The 14,148-nt window shown below is 36.9% G+C and overlaps 1 protein-coding gene across 2 annotated transcripts; it reads left to right on the forward strand.

Moving 5' to 3' along the window:
- Positions 1–12,093: 12,093 nt before the first annotated feature.
- Positions 12,094–13,917, forward strand: LOC110877476 (RING-H2 finger protein ATL13). 2 transcript variants are annotated; one of them, XM_035977324.1, is made up of 2 exons: positions 12,094–12,543; positions 12,624–13,917. In XM_035977324.1, exon 2 carries the CDS (start codon positions 12,631–12,633, stop codon positions 13,771–13,773), a length of 1,143 nt encoding a protein of 380 aa, XP_035833217.1. In that variant the 5' UTR covers positions 12,094–12,543; positions 12,624–12,630; the 3' UTR covers positions 13,774–13,917. The 2 variants fall into 2 exon arrangements, with proteins under 2 accessions (XP_035833217.1, XP_021981314.1); XM_022125622.2 differs by having other exon boundaries at positions 12,095–13,917.
- Positions 13,918–14,148: the final 231 nt, after the last annotated feature.

A 14,148-nucleotide genomic window follows, 5' to 3' on the forward strand; every position in this document is an offset into this window, starting at 1 on the left:
CCTAACATCTGAAACTTTTTCACGAATGTTAGCACCTTGCAAAACACAAGTAGGGGTGCCTGAGCAGAATTTAGCAGTTACCACTGCTCCTCAGGTATCTGCTGCTGAGCCTACTGCTCTAGGTAATCAAAGCAGCAGACCAACTGTTTTGAAACCCACACCTACCAATCCCAAAAAGCAAAACAAAAAGAAAAATCCAAACCCCCCAAACCAATCAAAACGGTAACTCTGGAGGATGAGATACCAGAGTTAATGCCTGTGACAACACAAATGTCACAAGAAACCACTGTTGCTTCTTCCTCACAGCAGTTGGTACAAATATCTCAACCCATAACCATAACTCCTCATGCTTCTTCACAAAAAGAACAGGTTGTACACAAAGGGCCACCACATTATGATGCTCTGGATACACTCGTTTCCATCATCCACAGCTCAATGCCCGGGGCAAATCCTTTTTCTACACCCACCATCACATCCACAATTCCACCAAAAACACAACTACTGTTGGATGCAATCAATTTGAACCAGGCATTACCCAGTCCTTCTCAATCACCTGTTAATGAGAATATACCTCAACAATTGACTGAGCCTGATGTATCATTCTTTGCTAACCCACCAACACAACCTGAGGAGGTTAAACCCCTTGAGTTACAAGTAACTCTTGGTGGTAATCCAAGTGAAGCAGCCACTACAACTGTTGAACCCATTGGTTTACAGTTGGACAGTGGTTACATCAATAAGTCTTCCTTGGAGGCAATTCCTTTTATAGCACCTCTGCCAACCACCAGTGGATTTATTTATCCTACTGGCAACATCAAAAGGTTGTCAAGTGTTGAAGGAAGAAGACCCTAGTACCAAGAAAAAGGGGCATCAGTGGTTAATGTTTGGAGTAAACTCCCTACTTCAACCACTGATAAAACCACTGTTAGTGGGAAATCAGATGATCCCATTAAATTGGGTGATGGTTTAAAGTACCAGAAATTGACGGCTCGTGTTGAAAAACTTGATAACTCTGTTGCAGAACTCAAAGATATGCTACAACAGTTGTTACAAGTACAAAAGGTACAATCTACTGCTGTTCCATCTCCAGCACCTGCTACACAACCGGCATCTGCAACATGAAAAACATGTTCAACAGCTGCGAAATGCAATGGAGTCAAGATTCAAAAACACCCAGGCAGATCTAAAGGCTCTCAAATCACAGATCCTGCACACCACTGGCACTGCTCCTCCACCAGTTTTCTTCATTGATAAACTCCCCGAAGATAATGCTAAAAAGGGGGAGAAAATTCAGGAATGGAGAAGAAAGGGAATAGAGGATGGCCTCTACATTGCACCAGAAAATTCAAATATGACCAAAAAGATCCCTTTGCCAGATGGGAGCAAGAAAATTGATGTGACTACAAATGCACTTGAAGAAGCAGTTGCATGTGTAAAAAGGGATAGAGAAGCCAAAAAGAAAGCCAGGGTTGATTATCCGGATCAGGGTACTTCAGGGTCAAGAGATGATGAAAATCTTATTGATGGAAAGAAGAAGCCTACAAGAAGAATCAGGCTACCCAAATCCATTCCAACCAGACGTTCAAAGTCTGCTCCAAAACCACCACCTAAAACAGTTGTTGTAACTCCTGCTGTATCCACTACTGTTGGTACATCAGTGGTTTCAACATCTGCTACACCACTTCAACACACACTACATCCACTGCTTTACCACCATCACCACAAAAAACAAAATCACATCCTGCCAAAAGGCAGAAGACAGCAGCTGTTATAACATCTGCTATAAAGACAACAGTGGTTGGAACACCAGTTGTTTCAGCAACTGTTAGTCTATCACAAACCACTGCCACTACAACCACCATTCCATCCAAAACATCATCAGTCCCTCCTCAAATAAAGAGGAGAAGGCTAAGTCTTAAAGATGATGTCACTTCACCATCCCAAACTTCTTCAAAATCTTTATCTCTTGTCACAATACCAAAACCAGTTCCTCTTTCTTCAGTTCCAATGCACAAGCCCTTACCTCCTGCAGGTGTTCAATTTCCTCTTGAACTAGAAGTTGTTAGAGAAGAAATAAAATCTTTTTATTTTGAGGATGACCCTGCCAAAAGGAGTTTGCCATCAATCAAAGGATATCCCTGGCCCAAAAATGTTGATGAATATTTGAAGATAAAGGCCAAGCAAGCAGAGGATATCTCGAAAAGAAACACACAAGGGAAATCTGACAAAGAAATTTCTAGATACTACCAATATCTGCTCACACAAGTCAGTTCCCTAGAACGTTTTGCAAAGAATGTCAGTCAACAAATTTCAGAAAGAGCAGCTGAAACTTTGAAGAAAGACTACATTGAAAGCATTATGATTCACAAAAGATACAAAGGAGAGAGACACATGTACAAAGAGTGGACTGTTCCTGAGCTTGAAATTGAAGCAGCAAGAATTCAAGACATGATAAAAAGAAAAGTCACTCACACTCCTCCTGATTGGGCAAAGTTTAGAAAGAGTGTACCTGACAAACAGGTAGAACTGAAAAGAATGAGAGAAGAAATGGTTGTTGCTGAATATGGTAACAAATTGCAAGATGGAAAGAAGATGTGGTCAGGACAACCTACAAAAGGTTGGAGGAATTAAGAAAGAAAGATCCAAAAGTTCCTCAAAAACCTGACTATCCTGAAGCAGAGGTTTCAAAAAGACCATCAAAGCTGCAAGTCAGGAGAGCCACTGCTCCAACTGGTACTGCCATCTACAAAAGAAGGAGACAAAGCCAGTTTGGTGCTGAAACAGTTCAAGAAATTCTTACTGGAAATGCCGTTGTGAAAGAAGGCTTGTTGAGAAAGTTTAAAGAAGAATTTGAACTGGAAAACTCTGCTAACACTGCTCAGCTAGTGATGAATAGGCCAGCCTCACCAAATACTTCTGCTAATAAACATCCCCCAAGAAACCCACCAGGCTCAAAAATACAAAAGTGGGAAACTGACAAACAGACCTGCGTATTGACTTTGCTCAGGTCTGGTGGAGAAGTGAAGAAAATATCAAGGGAACAAGCTCTTGGCCTGAGTCTTGAAGATTTGCAGGATCTCCTTGATCTTCCACTTAGCAGGGATGATGAAGACACAGATGCCCTTGACTTTGAATTACAATTTAAAGGTCAGATAAGGGAGCTGTTAATGAGGTAATAAAATGTCCACAATAAAGAAGAGTTTTGGCATTATCTGTTCCAGGGGGAGATTGTTGGGATTGAACCCTATCAGAGGAACAGATAATTAAAGCCAAAACTGGATCAGAGCAGTAGATCCAGAATAAGCAGATGTTTACAATACAAGTCTCTCCCCTTGAAAGTGATTACAACAACTGATGACCTCCTATCTGCTGATGTTGCAAAGTGCTGACCTACAACTGCTGCTCAAGTAAAGATCTGATGGAAGACTAAAGTCCTGCTGATTCAATCTACTGCCTTGAGTCAAGCACTGCTGATCCGGACAAGTGCTGCTGGGTTCACAGCAGTAGAAGGTTGCACCAGCTGTTCTAAAGTCTGTTTTGTAATAGAATGTATTAGCAGTAGTTAACACAAGCAGTGTCTGTATAGATCAGATGTTAGAGTTTGTTAGGAGGTTAGATGTCACTTTCATGGTGACGTCAGCTAAGATGCTCAGTAGTTTGCAAGTGCCTATAAATAGTTCAGTACTTTGTACTGTTCTATTAGCTCTTTTGCATCATTCGTCTTCTTTGCACGAACAAACAACTGAGCTCTGGCTGAGGGGGAGTTTGCATTCATTCATCAATCATTGTAATCGTTGTTGAAATAAATTCAATCTTTCGGTTCATAGTGTAAAGATGTTTGATCAAAGTATTACTCTCGTTTGATTGTATGCAAAGTTTGTTTTCATCTTTATTCCGCTGCACACTCATCCACTTTCATCTTAATTTCAAACACAAAATACAATCAAAATCAAACTCAGATCCAACAAGATCCCCACTCCAACACCTCATTGATAATACCCTAGAAACTACTAACTCCAATTATAAAAATTGATGTAAGTAGGTCTAATCTTCAACATCAATATAAATGTGGTGCCATTTATAACAAAAGAAGTATTTGTTTATGTTTCTCTTCTCAAATCACAAAAATCAAGTGTTACTGCAAGGTGTTTGGTGAAATGCATGTACCAATGAACAAAAGGATGATTTGGCTAACTTCTTAAACAATCAATTCAAACTAATGTGTTACAGTAATAATGTTACAACTTGTCACTCTCATTGGTTAGGCAAATTGATGTTTAAATATAAAAAAGAGCCTTAAGATAGGTTAACAGGTGTCACACAAGATAACGACAATGCTATCATGAGAACATAGAACTTAACAAGAGTATGAACTATGATTGAAAATAGATTCAAGAAAATGGACGTGACTAGAACCATTTTTACTACATCTAAGATTCAAGAAAGTGTAGTGCAAGGTTTTAGTAGCACTACATTTGCTGATTATTTGGTACTACATATGAGGAAATAGGTTATTGGGTACTCATGTTAAAAAGTTAAAAATGGTTCTCATGCTTTCAAATCAAGCGATCAAAAGTATTGAATTGGTTCGTTGGATAGTTGATACTTTTGAATGTGAAACGGGGGATGACAATCGCTTGGTTTGTTCATTACAATCAAACAACAAGCAAGAACAACATTGAAGATGCTAGAGTAAATCAAACCTGGTTAACCTTGTGTTCAATGATTCTAATATGGAAAACCATTATGATCGATTGATCGTAATTTGAAAGAGGTCCTCTTTAATGGAATGAGTACCAAAAGCCTGAAGCCAGATCGTGGCTAAGACACCAAAGAGATCTCAAGTAAGCTTATGAATGTAAAGCAGTTCTTTCCAGGCCTACCATATTATTTCTTGATGAAGTTACAAGAAAACTTGAATGGGAAGCAGAAAATGTTGTTCATCATCACTAATCAACTTACTTCAAAAAATTAAAGGCGGAGAAGCTAAATTGCAAGTTGTGTTGTGTGGTTTTAGGAGAAAAAATTGTTAAGGCTTTAGATTTAAAAAAAAAATTGTAGAAACCAAGACTTGTGAAATCAATGCTCTTAAAAACCGCAAATGAATTACCGGAACCAGGAAACACAGTCTTTTTGAGAAGTCTTAGCAGTTTCAAGAAAGTACAACGAATGGGGTTGTTAGTTAAAGCCCACTCCACTACATACGTGGCAGAAAGTTCTTCACTTTTTATTTAAACTACTACAAATAGTTGTTAGTGCATATTCCGTATGTCCGTCATTATGAGAATAGGCTAGACATATATTTGAAAAGGGTGTTAGTGAAAAAAAATTATTTAAACTTAATATTTATCAAAATAGTGTAACTCATATATTTTTATTTTTTTAACCAACATATAATACTTGTTTTATAATCTCTTAATCAAATACTTCTTTTTGATTATTATATTTTTATTTATTATAAAAAAAGTAATGTCAAATGCAAACTAAAGAATTACGTCAGCAAATTTAGAAATTAGGATAAGAAACGGAAAAAAATCTAAGCCTATTTAAAAACTAAAATAAATTGTTATAGTTACCACATGTTGAAAAAATAATTATAAGGTTTTATAGATTTTGGGTATTGTGATAATCTATTGACAAATTGTAGTTATTCCTTTTCAATCCGTGTGTTGAATCACAGTTGGGTTGAATATTAGCAACTGTATATGTATATAATAATGAGTAAACTGCAATTTACATCTTTGACCTAAGGGGCGGTGTCACGCTGAGTCCTCATTTTCAAAATTTTGTCTACTAAGTCGTCTGTCTTGTAGAAGTGCCACACGTTGCGTCCCTGAAACTAACTTACGTTAGTTTGACCCATTTTGACCGTTTGTAACAAGGATAAAACTGTAATTTCGACCTTAAAAATCCCTAATATATGTCTTCTCTTGTTGTGACCCCAAACCCTTTCCTATTCGTAAAAGCAGACCCCCTGTACAAAGTTCAATTCTCGGTCGTCGATGATTCCTGGTTGAAATCCATTCGAGCTGATGGTTATGTATTGACGAATTCGAGGTGATGATGATCACGTTGATATTGATGATTTATACCTAAGTTTTTTGGTTTTTAGTGACAGATATTTTGATGCAAATTGTCCTTCAAAATCACTGAATACTTATTTGTAAATGTTCACAGCCAATCAATCATCGCTCTATACACTTAAGGTTTATCATGTGGCTGAGTTTTCAGATTATTATGGAAGGGAGTATCTAAATGGTAAGATAAGTATGTTGATAATCTCAATACCGAAGGATTGCATTTTGATGTGTTGGGCCAAATCATGAAGGATATTGAATACGATATTGATGATGTGTTTTATTACTTTACCAATAATTCACATGTTTGTTTGGATTTTGGACATAGGCAGTTGAGTATCCATGGTGATTTAGCCCATTTGTGTGATCTAGCTAGTAAAGGTTATAAGGTTATTGACCTATATGTTGAAATTGGTTAGACGATGTTGACATATCACAAAATCCTGTTCCAATTGATGCAAGTCCTTCTAAGACAGTTGCCCCATTTAGCATTGTGACAGTTCAAAATGCCAAATTTATAGAAAGTCAATGTTTTTCCTCTCTAAGCAATCCATTTCAATGGGACTTAGAGCCTCCTGAAGCAGTGGATGAGAGTGAGTGTGATGAAGACCATGCTCACTATGTTGCAGAAGAGGATCCTGATAACAAAGTGGGTGATTTTGAAGTAGATATGGCAGAGTTTAGGGTGCATGCTGAAATTGACCCTAAAGAAGTCAATGACAAGGTGAGGATGCAAGAAATCTGAATATTGATTTTAACCTTATGTAGGAAGACATAACCCGCGATGTAGATCATTTCAGCGAAAACAACGATAATGATGACAGTACAACACTTTTGGAAAGGGTTGCTAAGAAAATAAGGATAGAAAATAAAATCTGGTGAACATGGTGACTTATTACTACCCTTTTACGTTGGTTAGGTTGATTGCAGATAAGCAAAAAACTTAATCAAATTGTTAAGGATTATGCTGTTAGGAGCAGGAGGCAATTTTACATACGGAAAAATGAGCATTTAAGTTATAGAATTATGTGTTTAGGTACAAATCCGAGTTTAGTTTCAGGTGCACTAGGTGAGGGGAAAAATGGGATTACATGGGTCTAGGGTTAAGACATGATAAAAGGCACATGAAACCCACTGGCCTCTTTGCAGTTCAGATCTTAAGGAAAACAATGGAAGACTTTTGCTATGTGAAAACCATTCATGGCCAACACCACTACCTAACCACAAGGAAACCAGGATTGTACACCATGCGTGCTTTGGCCAAGGAAATCCAGCCGATGATAGATTAGAACCTAGAGATGTCTTTGGTAGCTATTCAAGACACAATTGCAAAGAAGCATCAGATTAATGTTTCAATTTGAAAGATGTTTAGGGCCAAGAGGATTGCTACAATACGAATAGTTGGAGACTATATGGAACAATATAGTTTACTATGGTCTTACTATGAAGAACTTCTCAAAGTAAACCCTTGCAGTACAATCAAGATTGATACTACAGACAGTTTAGAAGATGTTATTTTTTTGCCGCAATGATGACATGTTTCAAGGCAATTGGAAGAGAAAACCTGAGTCTAGATGGTTATTTCATAAATGGTCTGTTTCCTGGACAGATTCTTACAACTGTTCAGATTGATGGTAACAATGGTATTTACCCAGTAGCTTATGCTTTAGTTGAGGCTGAAACTTTAAAATCTTGGGAATGGTTTATGGGTTTCTAACAAAGGATCTTGACTTACCTATTTACACCAACTTCACTTTAATTTCAGACAAGAAAAATGTAACATGAGTATCCTTTTTAATCTAGCAATGTTGGTTTGATGTTAACAGTTCCTTTAATGTTATGTAGGGTCTTGTGCCAGCTTTCTCAAAGGTTTTCCTTCGTGCAGAGCACCGCTATTGTTTAAGGCATATACATGAAAACATGAAGAAACAATAGCGTGGTGACTTGTATAAAAACATGTTATGGGGAGTGGCATGTAAGACCTCTGTGCCTTATTGTATGAATGGATGAAACTGATCCCACCAAATAGTTGGTGTCGTGCTAACTTCACCGGAAGGGCTAAGTGTGCAATCTTGTTGAAGAACATTTGTGAGGTGTTCAACAGGCAGTTAGGTGGAGCAAGAGAGAAACCTATAATTACCAACTTGGAGTTTATAAGAGTTTACATGACCAAACTAAGAGTCAATGTTAAGAAAATTATAGCAAAAGCTATTGGTCCACTTACTCCACATGCTACAGAGGTGTTCAAGAAGATAAATTAAGCGTCACAACTGAATGTATTAATGGTTGATGCCAAGCATTACTAAGCAAACAATACAAGATCTTAGTGTGTGGTTAATGTGAAGGAGAAAACATGTACTTGTAGGAAATGAGATCTGTCAGGAATGCCATATAAGCATGTAGTTGTTGCTATATGGGACATGTCGAGAAATGATATCAGGGCCGGTCTTCTGGAATAGTGGGTGTTAGAAGTGTATTGGTTAGATACTTGAATGAGGTTTATGAGAATGTCATTAAACCAATCCCAGGGCCTGACAACTAGAGACCCTCTCAATGTCCAACAACACTAACTCATTCAAAACATCATAAACATGTTACTTTAATAGCACTAGCAACAATTTTATAAAAGTATACTCATTTAAATGCATTTACTTTAGGTTGGTAGGCCCAAGAAGAAAAGAAGGAAGGCATTTGATGAGGCTAAAAGTTGAAGCAGATTTTACAACTGGTAGGAAGATTACCTGTAAAGGCATCACCTCCACATGTGGCAAATGTGGTAACCAAGGTCACAACATGAGAAGCTGTAAGGGAGAAGGTGGGAACGATGGTCATCAGTCACAAAATGCTACACAGGGTGCACCCGTGGCAAGTCAGACTCATTAGTGCAGTGCAGATGGTTTCATGATGTGGGTTAAGGTTAAGACAATTTGATGTTGGATGTATGAATGTTAACTTGGTTATAACTTTGGAGACAATTTACTCTTGTGTCGTTAAACACATTTTATGTATGAAAACATGTAGGCATTTTGAATTAGATGGTTTGACTACTTCATGTATGTGTATGTTTTAAGCTGGTTAGTTCTGCAATTAATTATGTATGCACAAAGCTTGAATATTAATTATGAAACATGAAAATGGATTGCAAGCAAGGTTTTGACCATAGCCGGTTAGCAAACAAGTAGAGTGCAGGAACAACATATGCATATGTAAAACCATGCTTATCATTATAATTCAACTTCATTCATGTCAAAGTCAAAGTACATATAAGGGATCTAGTTAAACAATACAAACAACTTGCAATAAACTACAACCAGTTTACAAATTTATTTCCAATGAGCATCGTCATTTGACCATTCGGAATCAGATGGATGCTCCCCTCTATACGGGTCAAACTACCAATCATCCTATGGTTCACTCGTGTTCCCATGCCATGGCTAATACTTCCGGGTCATTGTCCTCCGGTTCCATCTTATAGTCTTCATTACGGATAACATCCTTTTCCTTTCCAACCTTTACATCCTCTGTTTTCAGCACTTCTATGGCGCTGTCATAGTCATCATACCATTCTTTATACGCATACGTCACCTTAGAAAAGTTATCATCTTTGATGTCTTCGTTTCCAACATCTTCAACTTCATTACGGTAGCAAGCAGGCTAACATGATACATAAAAACAAAAAAAAAAAAACATCACAATAGTGAAATACAATGTACTGATCGAGCATCATCCAACAGATTGAATAACAACAAACACCATTACATATCTGTTCATTACCAAAGTACAATGTCAATACTACAATCACATAGATCAACTACAAGTTACTAATTAAGTTTCTCATCCTATTACATCAGGCTACTTAAACACATAGTAAACAAACAATACCCAACTGACCATCAACAACATCTTCAAAACCATAACCTTCTTAGCTTTTTTCATTGCGCTTTTGTCTTTCATTTCGATCAACCGCAACAATGTGGGGATTACGTTGTTACACCCAGGACAAGTGACTTTATCATCCCACCGTTTGAATCCACATCCTCCCAACTCTTAAATAAAACAAGTTAATTTACCACTTTCCAAATCTAAACCATTGCCACTGTTCTTACCAAAAAAACCCTAAACCAAATCAAACATTAACCCAATACGAATTCAGATAAAAGATAACTTACACAACATAAGTAGCGATGACCAGGATTGGTTGTACTCCCCGAGTACTTGTAGCAAGTAGAGGCACCACATGAACATATTGTGTCCGACGGCTCCGTCCGACGAGTTTCCTTTTTCGACGAAGTGGCGTCTGAGTTATGCAACGTTGATCTTTATGACATTGTTGAAGTGGAGGTGGAGATCGTTCTCGTTAGTTGATCTTTCTTGATCCCCAGTAGAGCTTTGAAGAAGAACAACGCCAGAATAGAGAAGAATTGGATTTCTAGGGCTTTAATTTCTGATTAAACTTTGTTAACAGGGGCAATTTCGACATTTCACACAAAATAAACGGTCAAAATGGGTCAAACTAACAGAGTTAGTCTGGGGGACGCAACGTGTAGCGCTTTTGTAAGACAGGGGACTCAACATGCAAACTTTTGAAAATGGGGACTCAGCATGACACCAACCTTAGGTCAGGGACGCAAATTGTGGTTTACTCTATACTAATATAACAATCAACTTTGTCATGTAATATCTATTATTCTCTTAAACTCAGTGTTACAAAACTAGTTGATATGAAGAAGACGAACTCATAATAGGATGATTTGTAGAGTTTATTTAATCAACTTACATCAAACTAATTGCAATATAACATATAAAAAACAATACTTTTAAACTAAATGATGGTTACTCCGGTTCAAATCAAACTACTTAAATAGTTGGTTAAAATTGATTTGTTTTAGATATCATACCAGATGATTATAATTGGTAAGTTATAAAAGAGTGATAGACTTTATTTAGCAGGAAAAAGAGCGATAGATACACGCAACTACCAATAAGTAAGGCGTACAAACTAAAGGGTGATTATAATTGTTAGAATTGATTCTAACTACCCAATACGAATTCAAACTAAAGGATGATTATAATTGTTAGAATTGATTCTAACTTTATTCGACATAATACATTTAGTTGCATTTGATATAAGTGGGTTTTAGGTGTGTTACAAAATTAAAATGAAATAATGGGTTTAATAAAGAAAAACGAAAATAAAAGTAAAATATAATATAATATGTTAATTGATTGAATAAAAAACAAGTATCATGTGTATAACGTGTAAAAAACAAAAATTCAGTTAAGTGGATGATGGTAAATACATTTAAGACAACACTATTTTAGTAAAAAAAGAAAAAATTCTTAGAACACTTCTTTAAAGAAAGAAAATCTCGCCTAGGTCTTCTGGCTATATGTTGTTTATGAATGAAATCGAATAAAAACCACTTCTCCTTGATTTCCCAATCCATATGCTTGATGTTATAAATTAGTGCAATTACCCCTTCTCAGTAACCTTCTTCTCTCAAACCCATAATGAGGCAAACCCATGAAGAAGCATGAGTCATGAACCTTGTATTACCCATTGTTTCCCTATGTACCATTGATCGTGGTTTCGTAAAACATTGTTTTAGAAAGAGATTTCAGCGACCTACGTTGTTTTATTGCGCAACATGACTAATCTAACTTTTTCATAGAAAAAAGAGAACATGGAGTAGCCTAAGGTCCTTAAATAAAGGTAGATCGATAACCTACTAATCTAAGGAACTTAACACTTCAAAGGGTAACTAGGATCTTCGGTGACCAATCTGGCCAATAGCTCTCCTAGCCGAGATATAAGCTATGTGATTTTTGAATACACATATAAGGGTTTGGTTTTCTCTATAAAATTATTTCAACTCAAACTTGGCTTGTTAATATATACATATACATAAAAGATACAATAAATAGCAAACATAGTTCAACTGAAACTTGACTTGTAAATATATACATATACATAAAAGATACAATAAATAGCAAACTTAGAATTATCAAATGAAAAGAGTACATTTAATCCTTCTTCCTGTAAGAGAAAGTTATTCAATTTGAGGCTATCCATCAATAAATGCATTGCCCTTCCTCTCCATTTTTGAAATCTGATTCTCTGGATGCAAAATTTATTTCTACTACAGTACTCCACTTTCATAGTTCATCTCTCTCTCTCTCTCTCTCACACACACACACAGACTGACCTGTAGAGCTCAATCCAAACACTCAACTCAAAAATCTTGACAAGATCTTTGGTAGATTCTTCAAAAAAGATGATTAAGAGATGAGGATCTTTCAGTTTTCACAAAATTCAGAAAAAAATATGGATGGGAAAATGTTTGTTTCTAACTATGAAAGACCTTACAGCTTTTACACTCGGCCACCTCTCCCCCCACCACCACCGCCACCACAAACTCCGGCCACCACCAGCCGCCAATCACACGTGTTCAATCTGAACTACAAGGTGAGTCCAACTGTTCTACTCATCATCATAATTCTTGCTATCATCTTCTTCCTTTCTGGGTTGATTCATCTTCTTGTTAGATACCTTATGAGGCCCGTTGATAGAGATCCAGATGAGTTTGATAATGTGACTGCACTTCAAGGCCAGTTACAACAACTGTTTCATCTCCATGACTCAGGTGTTGACCAGTCTTTCATTGACACATTGCCTGTTTTCAGTTACAAATCTATTACTGGTGTGAAAGATCCTTTTGATTGTGCTGTGTGTTTGTGTGAGTTTAGAGGTGAAGATAAGCTTAGGTTATTGCCAAAGTGTAGTCATGCTTTTCATATGGATTGTATTGATACATGGTTATTGTCTCACTCCACTTGTCCTCTTTGTAGAGGTAGTTTGCTTTCTGATTTTACTCCAAATAATACTTGTTCACCAATTGTGCTTGTTCTTGAATCTGGGAGTGTTGAGACTTCTAGAGAAAGTGTTAGTTCTGATCCTCCAAATAGTTCATCAATCCAAAGAGTGAATTCCCATTTGAGTAATAAAGATTTTGAAGTTGATAAGGGTGAGGTGGTGAAAGAAGATGATGATAAGGAGAAAGTTGTTACTATTAAGCTTGGGAAGTACAAGAATGTGGATGGTGGTGGTGAGAGTAGTAGTGAGCAAACAATTGATGGGAGGAGGTGTTTTTCAATGGGGTCTTTTGAGTATGTAATGAATGAGAATTCAAATTTACAAGTACCAATTAGGACCCAAATGAAGAAACAAGCAAGCAAGAAGTCTTCTCTTCCAATCACTCCATCTCACCGCCCTGCAATGTCCGAATGTGGTGGTGATTCTAGGATAGATTTCAAAGGAATTGAAGTTCTTGGTGGTGGTAGCAGCGGAGGTGGTGGTGGAAATGGGAAGAGCAAGAGGGAGAGTTTTTCGGTGTCCAAGATTTGGCTTAGAGGGAAGAAACAAAAGGCAAACTCAACGATAGGCGCCGCGATCGGGAGGTCATCAAGAGGGTCTTTCTCATTCCGTTTTGATGGATCGAAGGAACATATAAGGGCTAGTTCTGAAATGGATATTGGGAGGTGGGATGATGATCAAGAAATGCAAATGCGTCAATGGTTGGATCCACCACAACTAGAAGCATCAAATCCACCATCTTTTGCAAGGAGGAGTTTATTTTGCCTTATGGGTTGGCAACAAATCAAGGTGGTTCATTCATCGTCTTCAACAAATGTTTAATTGTCTCCTCCCTCCAGATGTACCTTTTTGATATTCTTATGGATTTTCTCCAACTTTAGAGGAGATTAGATTATGATTAAAAAGAAAAGAAGCATAAAGAAATTATGACAAATTCATCTCAATACACATTTACTGTTTTACATATACATGCAACCTGATAGATCGGTTTCCTTAGATTTCTTCTAGAGTAGAAAGTTGGTGTCTTTTTGTTATAGCAAATGCCCTAATAAAGTGTATTAGGGTATCAAGAAAATACTCTAGGAAAAAATAATGTGTGTGTACGTATATATCTCTCTCCAAGACTATCATACTGTTAATTAATTGTAATAATTATGAATTTAAGATTTGTTGTGTATACTTTATGAGAATATAACG

This window comes from Helianthus annuus, chromosome 9, assembly GCF_002127325.2.
Source record: "Helianthus annuus cultivar XRQ/B chromosome 9, HanXRQr2.0-SUNRISE, whole genome shotgun sequence".
Classification (NCBI taxonomy): domain Eukaryota; kingdom Viridiplantae; phylum Streptophyta; class Magnoliopsida; order Asterales; family Asteraceae; genus Helianthus; species Helianthus annuus.